Genomic DNA, 19,212 nt, shown 5'->3' on the forward strand with positions numbered 1-19,212 from the left:
TCTAGCGCATAACCCCTTTATCTTTTAGGGGCTTTCTCTCTTAAAGTGCAATTTTAAGCAGAGATATACCCCGGGTATAATTCTGTTCAGGACTACACTGCTAGTCTACAGATCTCCAGGTGGGGGAAGCAAAATAGGTAATTGTATATAAAAGGTGTGATAGGTGTTCAATTAAAGGGCATAATTCATTTCCATCATGAACCAGTGTTTATTTTCTCTCTGAAGGAGGTGGCAAGATTATGCTTCTTTAGTTTCTTGTACCATCTGGATTTTTAAAAAATCATTGCTGCAACCACCTTTTGCAGCTGCTTGCATACTTAATAACCCAAACAGAGTATGATTTACTGTTTTTTGAATAATCACTGCAAGACTAACAGATTATCCTGAAGAATGAATGAAAATCTGTTAGTCCTTTAATGAAACGCGTAGGGAATTTTAACTGAGTAATAAAAAATATTTTAACTTTATTTTGCACCATCGGCCTTGGTCTTATTTTTTATCTCCTAGTGACTGGTGCAGCCCTTTTGTTTCTCCTTATTTACAGGAATCATGGCATGTATTTCTTTGGATCACCTCTGTCAGAGTCCATATTGAATGTACACACAAGGTTGCCTTATACTTAAACAGAAACTTGGTCCACTCAAGTCAGTATTGTCTATTCAGGCTGGCAGCAGCTCTCTAGGGTATTAAGTTGAGGTCTTTCACATCACCTACTACCTGGTCCCTTCAACTGGAGATGCCAGGGATTGAAACTGGGACCTTCTGTATGCCAAGCAAATGCTCTATGACTGAGCCATGGCCCCTCTCCTATGACACATATACAGCTGCTTGATTCTGAGGGGCCTAACGCACTCAGTATACACTACATTTAAAAAAACGTGTTATCCCGGTTAGATCGCACCTCAGACCTCCCGTTTCGGCTTGGAAATGCTTTGGAAGCACCAGACATCTGTTTTTCCCCAAAACGCCTATACCACGATGTATTTCCTTATGTCGTTTCAAAACAGGAAAAAGGATCCCTGGAGACACTCCCCCCCCAAAGCCTGGCATTTGCAACTGGGGGGGGGTCTCTTGCAGCCTCTGCAGGGGGTCCCCCCAGCAGCAAGGTGGCAGAGCGGAGGGGGCTGCGAGGCGGTGTGCCCCTGCAGGGCTGCGGGGCAGGGCAGGGGTCTCCCCGCTGCTTACACCGGAGACGGTGAGGGGCTGCTCGAAGTCCTTGCCGCCCACCAGGCGGAAGCCCCAGGGCCCCGGGCCACGCAGGGCCAGCCGCTGCCTGCCGCTCATCCCGCTTCCCGCCACGCCGCTCCACGTACCTCGGCAGCTGGGTTGGGCCCTGCGGACACAGCAGCAGCAGATGCCGGAGCGGCGCTCACCCGGCCACGTGCGTGCCTGGAGCTGGAAGGGAGAGCGCACAGGGGCATGGCGGGCAGCCTCGCCCCGGGAACGGAGTGGACGCCCCAGGGACTCGCTAAGTCCCCCCCCCAAAAGACCTTTCTCTCGCCCCGGGGCTGTGGGTGCACGAGACTCGTGTCCCGGGAAGGAGGAGGAGGAGCTGGTTTTTATAACCCATGCTCCTCTCAATGGTGCAATAACGATATGACGATAAACCTTCTTGGGAGCAGTCTTCACAGGCACTGTGCGATCGGAAATGAAGAATACGCATCCAAAACACACACACCGAGCACGATGATACTCTGCTGTAAATTGTTGGTGCGTTAAGGCTCTGAGTTAGATTGTTGCTCCATTTGGCCCAGAATTGTTTATTCTGAGTGGCAGTCCCTTAGGCAGAAATCTTTCCCACTCCTGCTATTTGACGTCCTTTTAGCTGGAAAAACTAGCAATTGAACCAAAGATGCTGTTATACAAAGATGTCCTCTGTGAACTGAGTTCCTCACAGAAGAATTCTAAGGGAAATCAAAATTACAGACAACAGAAAGTCTAAGATAATGAAAAAGCATTCATTCCATACCCCTGCCCAAGGCAGAACTATCCATCCACCAATACCCCAACAAATCAACTTAACTGATCTGAAGTAGAAAAATGGTCCCTTCCCCCTGAAGTCATCACCACCTTCACCCCATCTGCCAACTCTATCCTGTTGGTTAATATTAAGTCACCCATTCTTGTTAGGGAAGTCATCCACTCTGTTGCTCCTTTACTGGTCTCCCCACCCTATGCAGGGCCTCAGGACTGTTGTTAATGAAATTCTCTCCATCCTTGATTTCATGAAGGGTAGCAACCCAATCCTCCAGGCTCTGAACATTCTCCTCTATGGGCCCAATCAGCTTACACTTTTGACGAGTGTCAAAAGTGTAATTATTCATAGATAATAGATAGGGAGGGAAGGCAGCATGGTATAGTATATAATACATGGGGGTCATCATTTTGTACCTTTGCCCCCCCTTCAAAAACAATGTAGACCCGCCCTGATTTTATACTGTTGCACCAGCATAAGTAGCTTCTTAATTGTTGCTTCAAAGTGAAAATGGTGAAACCTATATGTTCACTAACAGCATATTTATTTCAAATTTAAAAGCAGATTTCTTATTAAGTAGTTTTGTGATTTTAAAGTAGAATTAATTTGCATCGTGACTCAAGTGCCATGACTTTAACATTTACTTTCACGTCTTTCTCTTTCTGAGCACAAGAAAAAATTCTTATTAAAGATGTGCATTAGTCATATCACAGTTTTCATCATTACAAATCTAGTAGAGAAAATGGAAATAATATTTTTCTTATTGAAGCAATTCCAACAATTCAGCATAATAAATAAATAGTGAGGCCGAAGGATATTTGAGGCACTGCACTTTTGAGCTTTTAATTGAGAAAACTCCTACTGGAATACGCAACAGTAATAAATTTACAAGGGAGCTTTGAATGATCCCTATCATGTCCCAACAAAAAACCTTTAACTTCAACCATGCTAAAGATTATTTTCAAAAATTGTGCTTGCATGTGATCTCACAAATCCAAGTAATTTGTATGCAATTTTATGTGTAATCCCCAAACCAGTTACCTATAATATTTTAAATTAATATAATTCTAATCTAAATTGTTCTCTCCTTTGAGCCATTCATAACAGAAATCTACAGAGTCTAGCTTAAGTAGTTTTTGATTGTACTGTTCATTTGAAACAATATTTGGAACAAATTACCAGCTATGATAATATAAACTTGTATGAGATTGAAATAATGAATAGGTAGTCAGGATGATTTTTATAAATGTTGTCAAAGGCTATCTCAAGCCATTTTGTGTTTTTGTAGCTAAGGCACATTATTCAACTTTTAGCCCTTTGGATTTAAATTCAGAGTGTAGAATCTGTGATAAGCATCTCCCAAATTCTTCTAAGATCATTTGTTCAGCTAGGCAAACAGAGTAAGATTCTTTTTCTGCCTCTTCAGCTTGAGCCAGGAGACAGGCACATGTTGCCTCAACCACTTCCCATGATATACATGTGTTAGACTGCCTACTGGGGGAAAATGAATATATTTAATATTTAACATTTAACATTCAAATATGTAAATTAATGAAAAAGATTAAAATGCTTCATCCATTTAAACACACTTGGGCCGCCATTTATGCATGGGTTTCCTGCATTTTCTGACCATCGGAGGCCGCCTCACTCTCCCCACACATTTCCACACATTTTGCCCCCGTTTTCTGGATATTGGCTAAATACGAATCCAGAAAATGTGGGCAAAATGTGCAGAAATGCGAGGGGAGAGTGATGTGACCTCTGACGGTCGGAAAATGCAAGCATAATCAGGGAAAAGCCCCAAAGTAGTCAGCAGGGTTACCGCAAGGAAACGGCCATGTAGAAATAGCCTTGGGGATCTGGAAATCTGCTCTACCACTGAACAGCTGTGAAGTAAGTAGATGTGAGTTGAAATGGAGAAGTGGGTGCTAAACCTTTTCCCCACATAGAAATGTGTTGTGCCTCCTCAGTGTTGTGAAATAAACATGTTCCCTATTTCAAAAGAAATGGGAATATTAAAAGTACCTGCTAGAATTGGAAGATCAAAATTTGTTATTCAGGTCTTCTGTGCAACAGTTTGTGAATGCTTGTCTGTAAGCCTACTACTAGCAGAACTGACATCTTGCCAACTACATACATTAGAGAGCCTGTAGGGACAAATTCAGAGACATCCTGAAATATGATATGTAAAGATTTTTATACTCAATAGGGCTACATCCCAACCTAGTATTCAAGAAAACATGACAACCAGTTAAGGTGTAATGGCATATGTAGCATAGCTACCCTCAAAAGCATGTATAGAAAGTCTATGTTAGTATAAAAACGCTGTAGTGTTACATCCCTCACCACTGCTGCAGTATGCAGCTGGAAGTGAAGAAGTGAGCTGTGACTCATGAAAGCTCATGCCCTACCAGAAATTTTGTTAAAGGTGCTACTGGACTCTTACTCTTTTCTAGCTGGCATAAGTTATCTAGCTCTGAGTGAATAACTGTAGGTAGGATAAAGCATATTAAAAGGAGCAAACACAGGTAAAATGGAGGTACAAAAAGGAGCAAACACAGGTAAAATAGTAATACATGAAAAACAATCTGTTATGTCAAGATACATGTCTTAAGAATTGATATTATTTTGATAATTAGATATTCACCTGTCATTTCTGGTTTTTGCTAATATTTCGGAGGTAGAAAATGATACAGATTCATTTTCCTCATTACTTCTAATCTCCATATGGTTTGGCATATTCATTAGTGTTTTTCGATCGGGGCTTTCTTCATAATTTTTGCAGCCAACACATTTGCAGATAGAAGAACACATAATTTTAGCCTAGAAGATACAAAATACTTTAATTTGTATTGATATTAATGTTATTGAGTAATAATATATAATAGGAGAAAACACACACATAGGTCTGGCTCCCCTGCAACTTGATCCTATACATGTCTACTGAGAAGTAAATCCCACTGAGTTCAATACAGCCTACTTTCAAATAAGCGTGCCAGGGTTTGCAGCTATGGTGCAGCATTTCTTCGAACTACCACATTGGGCTGCAGGAAAAACTAATACATCAAAGGGCACAATTAATTTTCAAAGACTCATCTCCTCAGGCTAGACCACTGATAGTCTGGTATTTCTGTTATTCTCTCTCAGTATGGACTGCAGAACCCATCACTCAGATGTATAGAGGGAAGCTGAAATCTCTCCTCTATAGAGAATTGTGGGGGGGTGGTCATCTGAAGGAATATTTCAATTAATCCAGTGCTTTTTGAAGCAAATCCCTTGGGGAAATTCCAAGGGATAAACGTCAAGTGGGATTGGAAGAACATGGCTGTGCATTACATTCTTATATACCTATTTACTATTTTATACTATTTACTAATTTAACCTATTTTATACTAGAGTTTGCTAGTAATATCACAGAGAGCATAAAGAGATCTTTGATAAGATATTCCCAGATATATAGGAGCTATGACCTCTCTTCATACAGATTGGGCTATCATTAATCACATCATCAGTCACCAGAGAAGTTCCTTTGCCTAACCTGAGTTCAACCTTACATATTAGTCTTTTATGCAAGGGAATTTAACCTTGGGCTTGACACTCTATTGGCCCACCCTTTTCTGATCCGAATTCTCAAATTCCTATGTATGGTGGTTGTTTCCCACGAATAAATTCCTGGTGCAGCAGAATCACTAGCAAAAATCTAGAGTGTCTGAGTCCTGCCCCTTGAAAATGCTGCTTTGTAATTGGCTGTAGTATTTATTGTTAGAAAAACATCACCACCACCACTCCGCCAGCTCCTCTCTGCCCCTGGCAAATGGCCATTTTGCAATACAAGGGCCACAAGAAAACAAACAAACAAAAACAAAAAAAACCTCAAGAAAACAAACAAAATGGCAGGGGCTCAGCTACCCGTCCCCTGCGATCAACGCTGACTTGAGAGGTAAGCGGCCATGTGGCTGATTACCTCTCTTCCTCCCTCTGCCATTTTTTCTAATCTTTTGCTATGTTGTTTTATTGTTAAATCATTAAAAATATAAATAAAACTGGAGAGGCTTCCTCCCCCTCCCCCTGAGAGTAACCCATCACTCAAATGCGTGGGGGGTGGGGAGTGTCGGATCAGCCTCGGCTGCCTCTCTTTTCATTTTCATTTATATTTTTAATGATTTAACAATAAAACAACATAGCAAAAGAAAAAAACTGGCCGAGGGCAGCCGGAGAAGTAGGCAGCCACATGGCTGTTTACTGCTTCGGTTTCAATGGCTTCCTAGGGTTTTGTGGAGGGGATGGCTGAAGACTGGCTTGAGGATGAGTGGGAGGAGGAAACACAAGAATGGGGGCATGTGGAGGCGTGGGTAGAGAGACCCGCGCTTTGGCTTATGCACAGTAATGGCGACCTGGGTTGATCTCAGAGAAGAACTAAGAATCGTGTTAAAAGAGCATCAGGAAGACCCGGGGTAGGCATGAGGTTAACTCTGAGGGATGGAAAACTCATGCATAACTCCAAGGAACAACCGAGTCTGCCCAGGGGCAAACATGAGTCAAAGTGCCTATGCATAAAAGACCATTGCTTCCTAAGATATCACTCTTGCATCTGGGAGTAGGGCATGTACTCTCCAATCCAGAGGTTTTCCACCCACAATCTTCTCAGCCACTTAGATGATCTACGCTGCCACAGCCTCCTATTTCTGCTGAGGACTAAATCCTGTGTGTTTCCCCCCAGGTCCAAACTAAATATGATGGCTAACTTGATTGCCATGGGCATTGGCAGTCACATTGCAGCTGCAAGTGCCACAGGGACCCAATTCGGATTGGGACTGTGGTATGAGTTGGAAGGCTAAAAAGCCCCGCCCCTGATGCTGCAGTCCTTAATCATGCCCTTGTGGTGCTTTGGAATGAAGTTCCCACAGGAAACTTGCAGTTGCAGTCTGATTGCCAGTCCATGTGGCAATCACGGGCCTGAGCTGCCAAGAGTCTCTTTCTAGGTGGAAAAACCAAGCTAGAGAATGCCAAATAACAAACCTCAAAGCATTCACAATAGTTCTTCAGGCACCCTGAACGCTTACAGTTACATCCTTTATTATGTCGAGGTTTAATATCCCCTGTTTTCCCTTTTCCAATTTTCGGCAGGAAAGCTTCTGGGTTTCTGTCAAGACAAGCCTAAAACAAAACACTTTTTATGTGTAGCTAAGAAAAAATCATTTAAATGAAGAAAAAGAAAATTACTATACTTCTAAAATAGTAAAATTACTATACTTCTAAAAAGTTCTAAAACTTCTACCATAGATAGTTTTCTTAGATATTTGGCATTTTAACTTATGTTACAAACAACTCTAATATGTAATTTGTCAAACATCATCTGTATAAGAACATATTGACTATGCATATGCAGGCTGGCCATGGAGAAAGAACGTTCTAGCTCAAAATGACTGAAAAGGCACACCTCCCCCACCCCCAGCCGGTGCGCTGTGGGGCATTCCCCACAGAAACTGACGTGCACCATGAGGGGAGAGTGCCATTTGCCCTCAGTTCTCCTGAGCTGCTGGTGCATGTTGTGAGGAGTCAGCTGAACTGGAGCTAAGCATGGCTTCTTCAGAACCTGGAGTGAGACTGGTTGAGCCAGAGGTATCTCACTCTCAGAAAAAGACTCCTCCAGGAATACGAGGTGGGGGAAACTGAACCAGATCCTCCTCTAAGACTATTGGATCCTCAGTGGTAACTGTAACAAAAGGTCTGGACTCAAGATTTTTGGGACGAGATGAAACCAGTGCCTTGTCTAAATGTTTGGATTTAGATTTAGCAATCTTCTGGGTTACAAAGTGCCAAACTGACAAGAAGACAGACCCAGAGACCAGGACTGATGGTGAGGCAAATTCGAGGATGGAACTGACTGTACTGAAGACATGGACTCTGGAGTTAGGGCTTTCTCCAAAGGGCACTTTCACTCTGGCCCCTGATGTTATGGGACTCACCTGGACACAGAAGACACAAAGAATGTTTGTCAGTATGTTTCATTTTTGTGCCACACTGAGCACACTTTTTAAACAAGGACCAGAGCCATGTCAGAAGTCTAAGAAGGCCAGGTTTAGAGAGCCAGTGTGGTGTAGTGGTTAGGAGAAGTGAACTCTAATCTGGAGAACTCTAATCTGGCATGATTATCTGCTTCTCCACATGAAGCCTGTTGGGTGACCTTGGGCTAGTCACATTTATCTCAGAATTACCTCAGCCCCACCTACCTCACAAGGTGCCTGTTGTGGTGTGTGTGGGGGGTGATTGTAAGCCACTTTGAGACTCCTTAAAGGTAGAGAAAAGTAGGATTTAAAAACCAACTTCTTCTTCAAGCAAGAATGATGAAGAACCACAGAAGAAGCGAAACTAGGCTAGACACGTCCTCTTCTATCAGTGGTGAAGGAAGAACTGAGGGGAAATGGTGTTCTCCCCTCACAATGTGTGTCAATTTTGGCAGGAAATGCCTCATCGCACCCTGGGAGCATCTTTGCAGTCATTTTGAGCTAGAAAGTTCTTTCTTCGCAACTGGCCTGCACATGCACAGTTCAATGTGGAATTGCACAGAAGATCGAAGACAATTATATCTTCCTAGTGGTTGACTGACAGATTTTTTGTTGAGCAGTCAGACTAGGCTGTTCCTGGGAAAGGAGAGGTTAATGCAACCCTTTTCCAAGATGGGTGTCTGGCTGAGGCTTTGTGTGTGCTGCAGCTCAAATAAAGCATATTTATACTCTTGACTTACTGGTGTGGACTTCAGACTTATAGAAGACATAATGTATAGTTAGGCCATGTATGTCTATGTTATTTTTTATAATTGTTCCATAAGATACCCAGTCTCCTAACAATGTTGGTGTATAAAAAACTTCTGAACAGCCACTTATATGGTTACAAGTAAGGAGTAGAATTTAGGTAATTAACAGTGTAATCTTGGGGGGGGGGAGCTGAAGGGCCATAGGGAGTGGACTGACCCCTATGCAGGCATATCTGTCAGAGTAAGGGCAATTTATGCCAGTGCAGAACCCTAGCTCAGCTATGCCACTTTTACACTCCGGCGTAGATGCACCACTTTTGTAAGCCAGCATATCTGCAGCACAGCTAGGGCTCTGCGCTGGCGTAAAAGGGGGTTGTTCAGGGGGCAGGACGGAAGTAAATCCACTCCCTGTGCCATTTGGAATGCCCCCTTTTCAAGGCTGAAAGTTATGTCATCAGAAAAGGTAGAATAGCCCACAGGCTGCCGTTATAAGGTTTTTAAAAATGTCCTTCCACCAGCACAGCCCCACCCATGTAGTCCAAAGCAACTTAGGATGCTAAGGGACCAACTAATGGAGTCGATCTCCAACACTGGCCATGCCCCCTCCCCAGGAATTAGAGCAAGTGGTCCAGCACCTAGGTGGCAGAAAAAGCACACAGAGAGCACTTTGCACACTTTCCACCATCACCCTGCCAGGAGAGCAAAGTTCATATACTGAGCTCTCCCAGTTCAGAACCCTTACAGGTACTCCAGCTTTTCAGCCAGGACTCAATGGGGAAAACATGCACTGACAGGTACGATGAGGACTGCTCCCCCTACGTCCTTCTCTCCCCCTTTCCTTCTTGTATAGACAGGAGCCACCCCAGATATGGCACACCTTACATCCATGCCTGGCAGCTTGCAATGCCAGCTGGAGACCCAGAACAAAAGCACCCCGACACACACACTATGGCCCCTGTGCACAAGGGGGTGTGGCACGTCAGGGCTGGGGTGCAACAGCCTCCAGAGGGATGTTGGGCAAGTGCTTGGATATTTCCACCTGAATGGAAAGCCGCACCAGGAGAGTGATGCCTGTTGTTTTCGGGGGGAGGTTGAGACTCAGTGGAGACAGCAGCTTCAATCTCCATTTCCTCATCCCTCCTTGAGGGCACGTGAGGCTGCTGGAAGGTGAAAGGCGCCCTGGGAGGCAGGGCGCCTCTGGCACCAGATGTACTCTTGTTCCTGTTCATCCTATATGTGCAGGGGAGCCGCTTTAGGTGGGTGGGTGGGTTGGATAGGCAAAGTTGGGGACCACGCCAAGAGCAGCAAGTGCCCAGGGTCTTGGGACTGCACTGGGTTTAGTTTTGCCAGGGAAGAAGCCTTGGAGGGGAGAGACCTCCATTGGGATTTGTTGCCATGGAGTCCACCCTCTCTCTCAGCCATGGTCTCTGGAAGATCTCTGGTCGACACACACACTTGGACTGGAAAAAAAATGGCCGCTGGGAGGACGCGAGTGTCTGCTGCTTGAGATAAGAGCTGATTTTTTCTTTCTGTTAAGTGGGCAAATTTTATAGTTTTATACCTGAAAGGTGGGAGTTCATACTGTGGAAAAGGCTTGGAGTTAGCAGCTGCTAATTATATCTTGCTATGTCGAACAAGAGAAAGAGAAATAGGGGATGTTTAACTGCTGATTCACCTGACTCCCCTCCCCCCCGAGGTTCTAAACAACTGAAGATAAAGGATTTTCTTGCTAACAACTTTGAAGTTGATGGGGACTATCTTATTCCTTGTTCCAACAATAGATATGAGGTGTTGGAACATCACGGCATTGCTCACTCTCCTTCACCTTCTCTACAGCTGCAGGCAGAGACTAATTTACTGTCGGTAGCAGAGGAAGTCAGTGAAAACATACCTTCTTCTACTGCTTCTCTCTCCCCCAAGGTTTCTGTTGACGACTCCTTTGGGCATTTGACTAGAGCCGACCTTGTGAAGCTAATTGCTGAACATAGTATATTAACAGCTGAAACAGTTTCCAAAATTTGGGACTACTTGAATAAGATACTTGACAGGCTGCAATCACTTGAGGAGCGGCTGCTGATTAGTGAAGACCCGTCAAACTCAAGCAAACCCTTAGTGAGTGCGGGGGGAAGCTGTCCTCTGATGTTAAACTCAACTACAATCACTCCTGCAGCTACAGGGAGCGATACTGCTAGAGCTGATCCTGTCTGTTCCAGGAGAGTACTATTGAGTAAAAGGATTGCTCTCTCTATAGCAACAAGGCCTGTTAATTTTGCCAGGTGGGAGAGTAGAAACTGTATTTTACAATCATTGGCCTCTATTCTGAAACTTGACAAGAAATTCATTGATTTAGTAAAGGTTGAGCACCTCCTTTTTTCCTCTATGGGGAAAAGATTAATTTTATCTTTCAAGAACTCAAGCATTCCAGTAAAACTTATGCGTCAGAGACAGCTTTTGGCCAAATTTGGAATCCAGCTCTCAAGAGTGTTTAATGATCCAGTGATCCAACCACTTTTAAAGTCTTATGGGAGAAGGAAAGTGTCTGTTATTGGTCTGAGCTCCACGATACCAACAGACAGAAACCAGGATGTTCCAATGGAGACAGGCAAAGTCATGTCCTTAATGGATACTTTTGTTCCTCCTCAACTGTCATTAAGTGCTCCTCTTAACCCTAATTTAGTTTCTCTGCCCCCAGCTCAGTCTGTAATGCCAAAGGATATGATGCTACCGGGAGAGTGTAATTTTAAGGATGACTCTTATTTCCTTACCTTTGGGAATCTTTTACCCATGGAACAGCAGGATTTTATCGACAGATTGGAAAATACTGTTCAACGTCTGCAAGAGTATAAAGCCTCCTCTACTTCGTCTATTTCCTTGTCTCCTAAAGAGACTGGTTTAACTGCAGTGTCTGCCCTATCCACCCAAACTTCTCTGCCACAGGCAAGTGTGGATCAAATGGACAATTCTTCTCTGGGTCACACCCTTCCAGTGCCTTCAGGTCCCACTGTTGTTTTATCCATTCCAGAGTCCCCTCCAAGTGCTAATGGCTGTATCTTCCAAGACCCACATAAGAGGCTGGATATTATCAAGGAAAGGGATTGACTATTTAATTCTCACTCTGCCTGTTATGTTCAAATCGCCTCTTGGAATATCACGGGCTGGAACAAGAAAAAAGATGATCTTGACTTTATCAATTACTTAGGGGCCTTTGATTGCGTGTTTACAGGAGACATGGAAGATAGAAAATTTGAGTATTAAGGGTTTTAACTCCTATTCTCTTCCAGCTCATCGAGAAAATTCGAGGGGTCGCTGCAAAGCAGGTTTAGCAATATTAATTAAACAAAAGGTATTTTTGAAATCTGAGCTACTTGGGAACTGTAATCATATTGCGCATGCGGTCCTCTTGTCTTTCTCCTCACCATGTCTTATTTTAATCAATGTGTATCTTCCTTTTTTTGGTAATGACAACTTTTTAGATACCAACTGGTTAAATTTGTCTAATTTTGTTTCTGATATTGTCCATAAACTCCCTGAGATTCCTGTGTTTCTTTTGGGTGATTTTAATGCAAGAATTGGTTCCAACCCTTTGTTTTGGGCTTCTACTCTGGGTCTGATTGACTCTGAACCTTTACCCCTGCAGCTAGGTTTCCCCCGCTACTCACAGGATACACGCTCTAATAATGTGGTTTCAAACTAATTGAGTTCTGTATTGCTCAGAATTTGTTAACTCTTAATGGCTTGATACAATTTCCATCCTCTCATTTTTTCACATTTAACTCCCGTCAAGGGAGAAGTGTGATCGACTATGGTATTTGCCATCCCTGTTTTTTATCCCTTGTTAAATCTGTTATTGTTGATTTCCGCCCGGAAAGTGATCACTCTCCGCTTTTGCTTTCCTTGGGCCGTTTACATAAAAATGCTTATTCTCAAGAACCATTAGTTGATTCACAGTCATATATGATTCTTAAAAGAATCAAGTGGTCTGAATACTTGAAGGAATCTTTTTCCTCTCTTCTCTATTCTGAGACACTTCTTACTCAGAAAAGTATGATTTTGAATTCTGATTCTCACTCTGAGATACTTTTGTCATTTGCCCAGACTGATCTGCTTTGCTCTTCACTGGCAGAGCCTGTACGGACCGGCTCTCCCAAGCAATGTCCATGGTTTGACAAAGAGTGCTTAGAACTTAAAAGACAACTCAGAGTTTTGTTTAAGGATCTTTGTTTTGATAAACCTTATGACAGACTAGGTAGTTTTTTCTCCTTTAAAAAGCAATTTCAAGATTTAATTACGAGAAAGAAGAAAGCCTATTTCCATCATTTATGGTCTCAGATGCTTCCCTCTCTTAAATCTCAGGATAGTAAGACTTTTTGGAGGACGATTGTAAATTCATCCAAAAACAATTCCCTATTTGAAGCTGATATAGCCCCTCAAATTTGGGTGGACCATTTTTCCAAACTTTTAAATTCATATAGCAATGATGCACCCTGTCCTGAAATAATTATACCCCCTCACATCCCCAGATGGCCTCCCATTAGAGAGGAGGAAATTATTGACTTGATAGGTAGTTTGAAATCTTGTAAAGCCCCTGGCCCTGACGGTCTTTCTGCAGAAGTTTTTAAGGAGTTTATTGACTGGTGGGCTCCTGTTCTTGCCAAACTTTTTACATCTATTGATTTATATGGCATTTTACCAGATTCATGGCTAAATGCAATAATAATTCCACTCTACAAGAAAGGGGATTCTAAAATACCAGACAACTATCGCCCTATTAGTCTCTTATCAGTAACTGGCAAACTATATGCGAAACTTCTAGAACAGCCCTTGCACAGCTGGGTAAAGGACAATATTTTTGGACCTGAACAATTGGATTCTCTAAAAATAAATCAACCTTGGACCATTGTTTAACTTTACTAACCCTGGCTGAGAAGTATATGAAAATTGGCATGAAGAAACTTTACGTTGCCTTTATTGATTTAAAAAGTGCATTTGATTCAGTTATAAGAGACAAACTTTGGGCTAAGTTGAGCAATCTAGGAATAGATCAGCGCCTTTTAATCCTTTTGAGGAAACTTCACATTGATACTTCGTGCTGGGTCAAACTTTCTTCAAATGGTTTTCTCACTGACAAAATCCCATCCAACAAGGGTGTAAAACAAGGGTGTGTTCTTGCCCCCCTTCTTTTTAATTTATTTCTTTCTGATCTGCCTGGAGCGTTGGAGTCTGTGGACGGCCACCCTCCCAAATTAGGTGGCAGAGCAGTGCCTTGCCTTCTATACGCAGATGATACGGCAATTCTATCTTTTACCAAAGTTGGCCTTCAGCGTTATTTGATGGCCTTTGAGAAATACTGCAACCTTAATGCGCTCAAAATTAATTATTCCAAGTCCAATGTTATGGTTTTTAATAGAAAGTGGGTCTCCTATAGATGGCATATTGGTAAGAATAAGATCCAACAAGTTAAGTGTTATAAATATTTGGGCATTACATTTAATTTTAACCTTCAATGGGCAACTCATAGGAGAAGGTCTATTAATTTGGGGAAATTGTCTTCCAGTCAATTAAAAGCCTTCTTTTTTTCCAAAGGAAATCAATTTGTTCCTGCCGCTGTTAAAGTTTTTAACTCTAAAATTTTACCTCAGGTTCTTTATGGGGTTCCTATATGGTTTAATGCTTTTAATCATGAAGTGGAGGCGATTCAAGCATCCTTTTTTAGACAAATTATGAGCTTCCCAAACTGTTTCTTATTATGCATTGTGTTCTGAATTAGGATTAAATTTAATGGAAACTAAGGCATGGATGTTAATTATTCGTTATTGGCTTAAAATGTATTTTAATACTGATGATGGTTCGCTTCTGTTTTTTTTATTAAAGGAAATTTATAATACTTCTTGGCATCATAAAATTCGATCTAAAATAAGATCCATTGGCATTTCCCTGGAGGAGTTAACTTTCTCCTCGGAAGTTTATATTTTTAAGACGATTAAACAGAGGCTTTTAGATATTGAACTTCAAAAAATACAGCCGTCTCAACCCTGTCTGTTCATCAGCTATACTAAAACTTAAGAATGTTGCGGGATGTATCCCCATTATCTATACAATATTGATAGTCCTAGCCATAGCAGAGTTTTTTCTCTTGCGTGAGTAAATGCCTTCCCATCGAAGTTGTTATATGGAAGGTTTCAAAATATTCCTAAACATGAACGGAAATGTGAATGTGGCTCCAACTCTTTGGACTCAATCGAGCACATGTTGCTAGATTGCTCATTATACGCATCCGCTAGGAAGAAATGGTTAAATACCTGGATACATTCTAAATATTATCTTCCTAATAAAATAAAATGTCAAATTTTATTGAACAATACAACAGTAGAGATCACTGTGGCGGTGGCCAATTTCTTAGTCGATGTGTTAACAATGAAAAATTTGGGAAACTCTGTGTTATGATTTTATGTTTGTTTTAGCTTTTTTAGCTGATAGTTGTATTTATACTGTTTTTTCCCCTTTGCAATATTGGATATGCCATTAAGGGTTTATTGATTGATGAAGATCTCTGGTCTGCAGATGGGCTGTCAGCCTGGAGGATCTCCAGGTCCCACCAGGAGATTGCCATCCCTTCCATGGTCCCTTTAAGAGGGTGAGGGGGCAGAACACTGACAGCTCATCTGCATAGTCCCGCCCTTCTCATCCCTGGGTGGTTCAGCCAGCTTTTTCCACCACCACCCAGTTCCTCTGGCCCCTGATTGGCAGTGGCTGCCCTGTCCATCAGGATCTTGCCACTGTCCGCTCCCCCCACACTGCAGCAGGGTTCCGCCACACTGCACCACTGCTCCAAGTTAAAAAAAGAAAATAAAGCCCTCCATTTTCCATCTGGCTGCCACTAAGTATCCCCTTAGGGAGCAGCTCAGCTGCACTTTAATTGTACCATAGTCAGCTGTGGCACAATTCCCAGGCCTCGGGATTGCACTATAAATAGGGAGGTTTTTATTCTTTTTTGTGTTCAAAAATATTGTGGACTATTTTATTCTGATACAGGATGGTACTATTTCAAAAGAAGCAACTATCTTATGAAGAGAATGAATACATTTAACTTTTTCATATTGAAAGAAGATAAGAAAATTATTGGAAGCTGTATACATGCTTTTAAAATAAGAGAACTGCTGCCCTAACACATCTTAAGAAAACAATAAGCAGCATATTTTGCATGTAAAAAGTAGAAATAAGGAATACATTTATATTACCTTAATTGCTTTAAACCGTTCTATTTCATGCTGTGGATTGTTATAACAATTATTGCAGTTGCAGTTACTGCAGAAATCACCACTGGCAAAACAATCACAGTATCTGTGATTAACAAAGACAACATATAGAATACATTTTTATAAAAGTTCATCACTTTCAGCTATGACTCATTTTATCTATCAGGCTGAAAAGCACGAAATGTTGGACCGTTCGTATCTATGAGCCCGTGTACATGTGCACATCTCAAAAATACTGGAGTTTGGAGATTGCCACTACAGGTGTCATTCCCAGGGAGCCAAGTTTCCTCCATTAAAATAGTAAGCAGCTCTGAGATATGTGTTATATATGTAACAAGGTCATATACCACCTAATAAGATAAAGATGCTTCTCATTGTGATATTGACAAAGGTAGAGGGCATTTTTTTATATTTCCCCCCACTAGGTATCCTTACCCTTTTGCTTAAATTAGGGCTCCATGCCCATTTATATTGGGGTTATGTGGAGCCTGTATTACCGTTTAATGAGAATAGCTAGCATAAGAACATAAGGAAAGCCATGCTGCATCAGACAAAGGCCCATCAAATCCAGCAGTCACACAGGGCCCAACCAGATGCCTCTAAGAAGCCCACAAGCGAGACACCTGCAGCAGCATTATCCTGCCTGTGTTCCACTGGAGAAGAGTGGAGCTGCTGCATCCTTCCATGAGAGATGAAGAAGGAAGAGTTTTGCATGCCTTCTAATGGCCTTTCTGAATCTTCAAGAACCACGGAAAGGACATTATAATTCCTTATGCCATTATAATTCCTATATATGAAGCTTTGAATTGGTCATGCCACTATGTGTCAGCATTTGTATGCCTTATTTACTTGAAAATTTAAGTTACCTTGGGTCCCCACTGGGGAGAAAAGTGGGTTAGGAAATGCTCTAACTCAATAACTTAATAAAGTACTTTATAGCAGCATTTACTCTGAACCTTAATTAAGGTTCTTGATACTGCAGCCATAAAATGGAGAAAGAGGGAGAAATGAATGATATGTATCTGTCACATAAAAGTAATCAGTGTCACATAAAAGTAATCAGTGTCACATAAAAGTAATCTTTCAATAAATAAACATAAGTGTATTTGGTATATGTGAGGTTTGATATCATGCATATAAAGTCAGACATGACTTTCAGTAAGAAAAGAAAAGAAAATGCAACTTCTGGTATGTTATGAGCAGATCTAACACTGTTCTGTGTATGGATATAGTATTATACTTTCATTGACTTGAATAGCTTCAAGCCCAATACATCTGGTAGTATACTATATGAATAGATTAATTGTATCTGAAGTTTATTACACACCAAATGCACGTTTCAATAACATGAAATTTACTTACAACTTGAGACACTGTGATTTAGTACAGTTGCATGGCTTTTTAGACTTTGTATCCCAGGAACAGAAAGGCAACCTAAACAATTGTGAATTAAAAATGAAATTTATATCCAAATAATACTTGTACAAAAAGAGCAAATATAAAATATTTAAAGATATTCAAAGATAAAATGTTTAAAGATACTATTTTGAATGTTCAGTAATGCCTGTTGTGGAGATGAGATTCACATACTAGTGGAACTAGACGAAAGTAGGATTCCTAACTTTATTCCTTCCATCTAAAGATCTTTTTGCCATATAATCCCCACCACTCTTTCTGCAAAGAAACTCCCAACAAGAATGTTTAGGGCCAGAATATATTATATGTGTGACGCAAGTTGGGTCACAGAAAACCAAACTTGTAGTCACACTTATGATCAGGAATGCTCCCCTTCAAAACATTCCGTTGCTCCATTCAGCTTCTGGGAGGGATACATGAAGCCCAAGCAAGAGGCAAACAAAACCCTTCCATGGCTGTTTTCGCTGGTGAAAATGGTGTGGGAGGGAAGCATCAAGCTCTTTCTTCCTCCTCTCAGCACTCCCAAACTGAGCTGAACAGAGGAATAGAATGCTTTGAAGGGGAGGTCTCCTGATCATACATGTTGCTACAAGCTGGGTTGGGCACTTGTGATCCAACTGGTATCACGTATCTTGCATTTTGGCCCTCACAATTTACCACTATAAGAGAGGAAAAACAATACACATATTGTTTTGATGCACAACCTATACTCTGGACAAGAGGCTACTGTTGGACAGAATATGGCAAACCATAATGGTTTCCAATTGGCAAAGGTGTCAGACAAGGATGTATTTTATCTCCCTATCTCTACAATCTATATGCAGAATATATAAGGAAAGCTGGTTTAGATTTAGATGAAGCTGGAGTGTAAATTGGTGGAACATTCACAATTTGAGATATGCAGATGACACCACATTACTGGCAGAAAATTGTGAAGACTTTAAATGACTACTGGTGAAAGTTAAAGCAGAACGTGCCTAAGCAGGACTACAGCTGAACATCAAGAAAACAAAAGGAATGACTACAAGGGAATTACACAACTTTAAGGTTGACAATGAAGAAATTGAAATTGTGAAAGTTTTTCTATTCCTTGGCTCCATCATCAATCAAAAGGGAGACAGCAACCAAGAAATCAGAAGGAGATTGAAATGGGGAAGGGCAGCCATAATAGAGCTAGAAAAGATTCTTAAGTGTAAGGATGTGTCGCTGGCAACCAAGATCAAGTTAATTCATGCCATAGTATAGCCCTTTACTGTGTATGGGTGTGAAAGTTGGACAATGAAGAAAGATGACAGGAAGAAAGTAGGTTCCTTTGAAGTGTGGTGTTGGAGGAGAGTTTTACAGATAACATGGGCAGCCAAAAAGACAAATAAGTGGGTTTTAGATCAAATCAAACCTGAACTCTCCCTAGAAGCTAAAATGACTAAACTGAGGCTATTGTACTTTGGTTATATTATGAGAAGACAAGAGTCACTGGAAAAGACAATAATGCTAGGAAAAGTTGAAGGCAGCAGGAAAAGAGGAAGACCCAGCATGAGATAGATTGATTCTATAAAGGAAGCCACAGCTCTCAGTCTGCAGGACCTAAGCAAGGCTGATAACGATAGGACGTATTGGAGGGCATTAATTCATACAGTTGCCATAGGCTGGAAATCACTTGACAGCACTTAAAACACACACATGTTTCTTATTTGTTCAAGTTACATAACTTGTTAGCGCACTGATCAATAACTGAACAAGTGACCTGAACAAGCGGTTGGGTTACTTAATTCTAAATTTAAACAAGGATTTCAGACCTCTTACCCACA

The 19,212-nt window shown here is 41.5% G+C and overlaps 1 protein-coding gene across 1 annotated transcript in view; it reads right to left on the reverse strand.

Moving 5' to 3' along the window:
* Positions 1 to 3,273: 3,273 nt before the first annotated feature.
* The window catches only part of TESMIN (testis expressed metallothionein like protein), a 45,037-nt gene continuing 29,098 nt past the window's right edge, over positions 3,274 to 19,212 (reverse strand). The window contains exons 8-13 of the mRNA XM_056851974.1: positions 17,351 to 17,422; positions 15,971 to 16,073; positions 15,307 to 15,315; positions 6,995 to 7,132; positions 4,623 to 4,798; positions 3,274 to 3,469 (exon numbers count right to left, since the gene is read on the reverse strand). Of these exons, the coding sequence (XP_056707952.1) occupies positions 3,274 to 3,469; positions 4,623 to 4,798; positions 6,995 to 7,132; positions 15,307 to 15,315; positions 15,971 to 16,073; positions 17,351 to 17,422 (694 nt within the window). The remainder of the gene's footprint in view (positions 3,470 to 4,622; positions 4,799 to 6,994; positions 7,133 to 15,306; positions 15,316 to 15,970; positions 16,074 to 17,350; positions 17,423 to 19,212) is intronic.

Source organism: Euleptes europaea, chromosome 6 (genome assembly GCF_029931775.1).
Source record: "Euleptes europaea isolate rEulEur1 chromosome 6, rEulEur1.hap1, whole genome shotgun sequence".
In the NCBI taxonomy this organism is placed as follows: Eukaryota; Metazoa; Chordata; class Lepidosauria; order Squamata; family Sphaerodactylidae; genus Euleptes; species Euleptes europaea.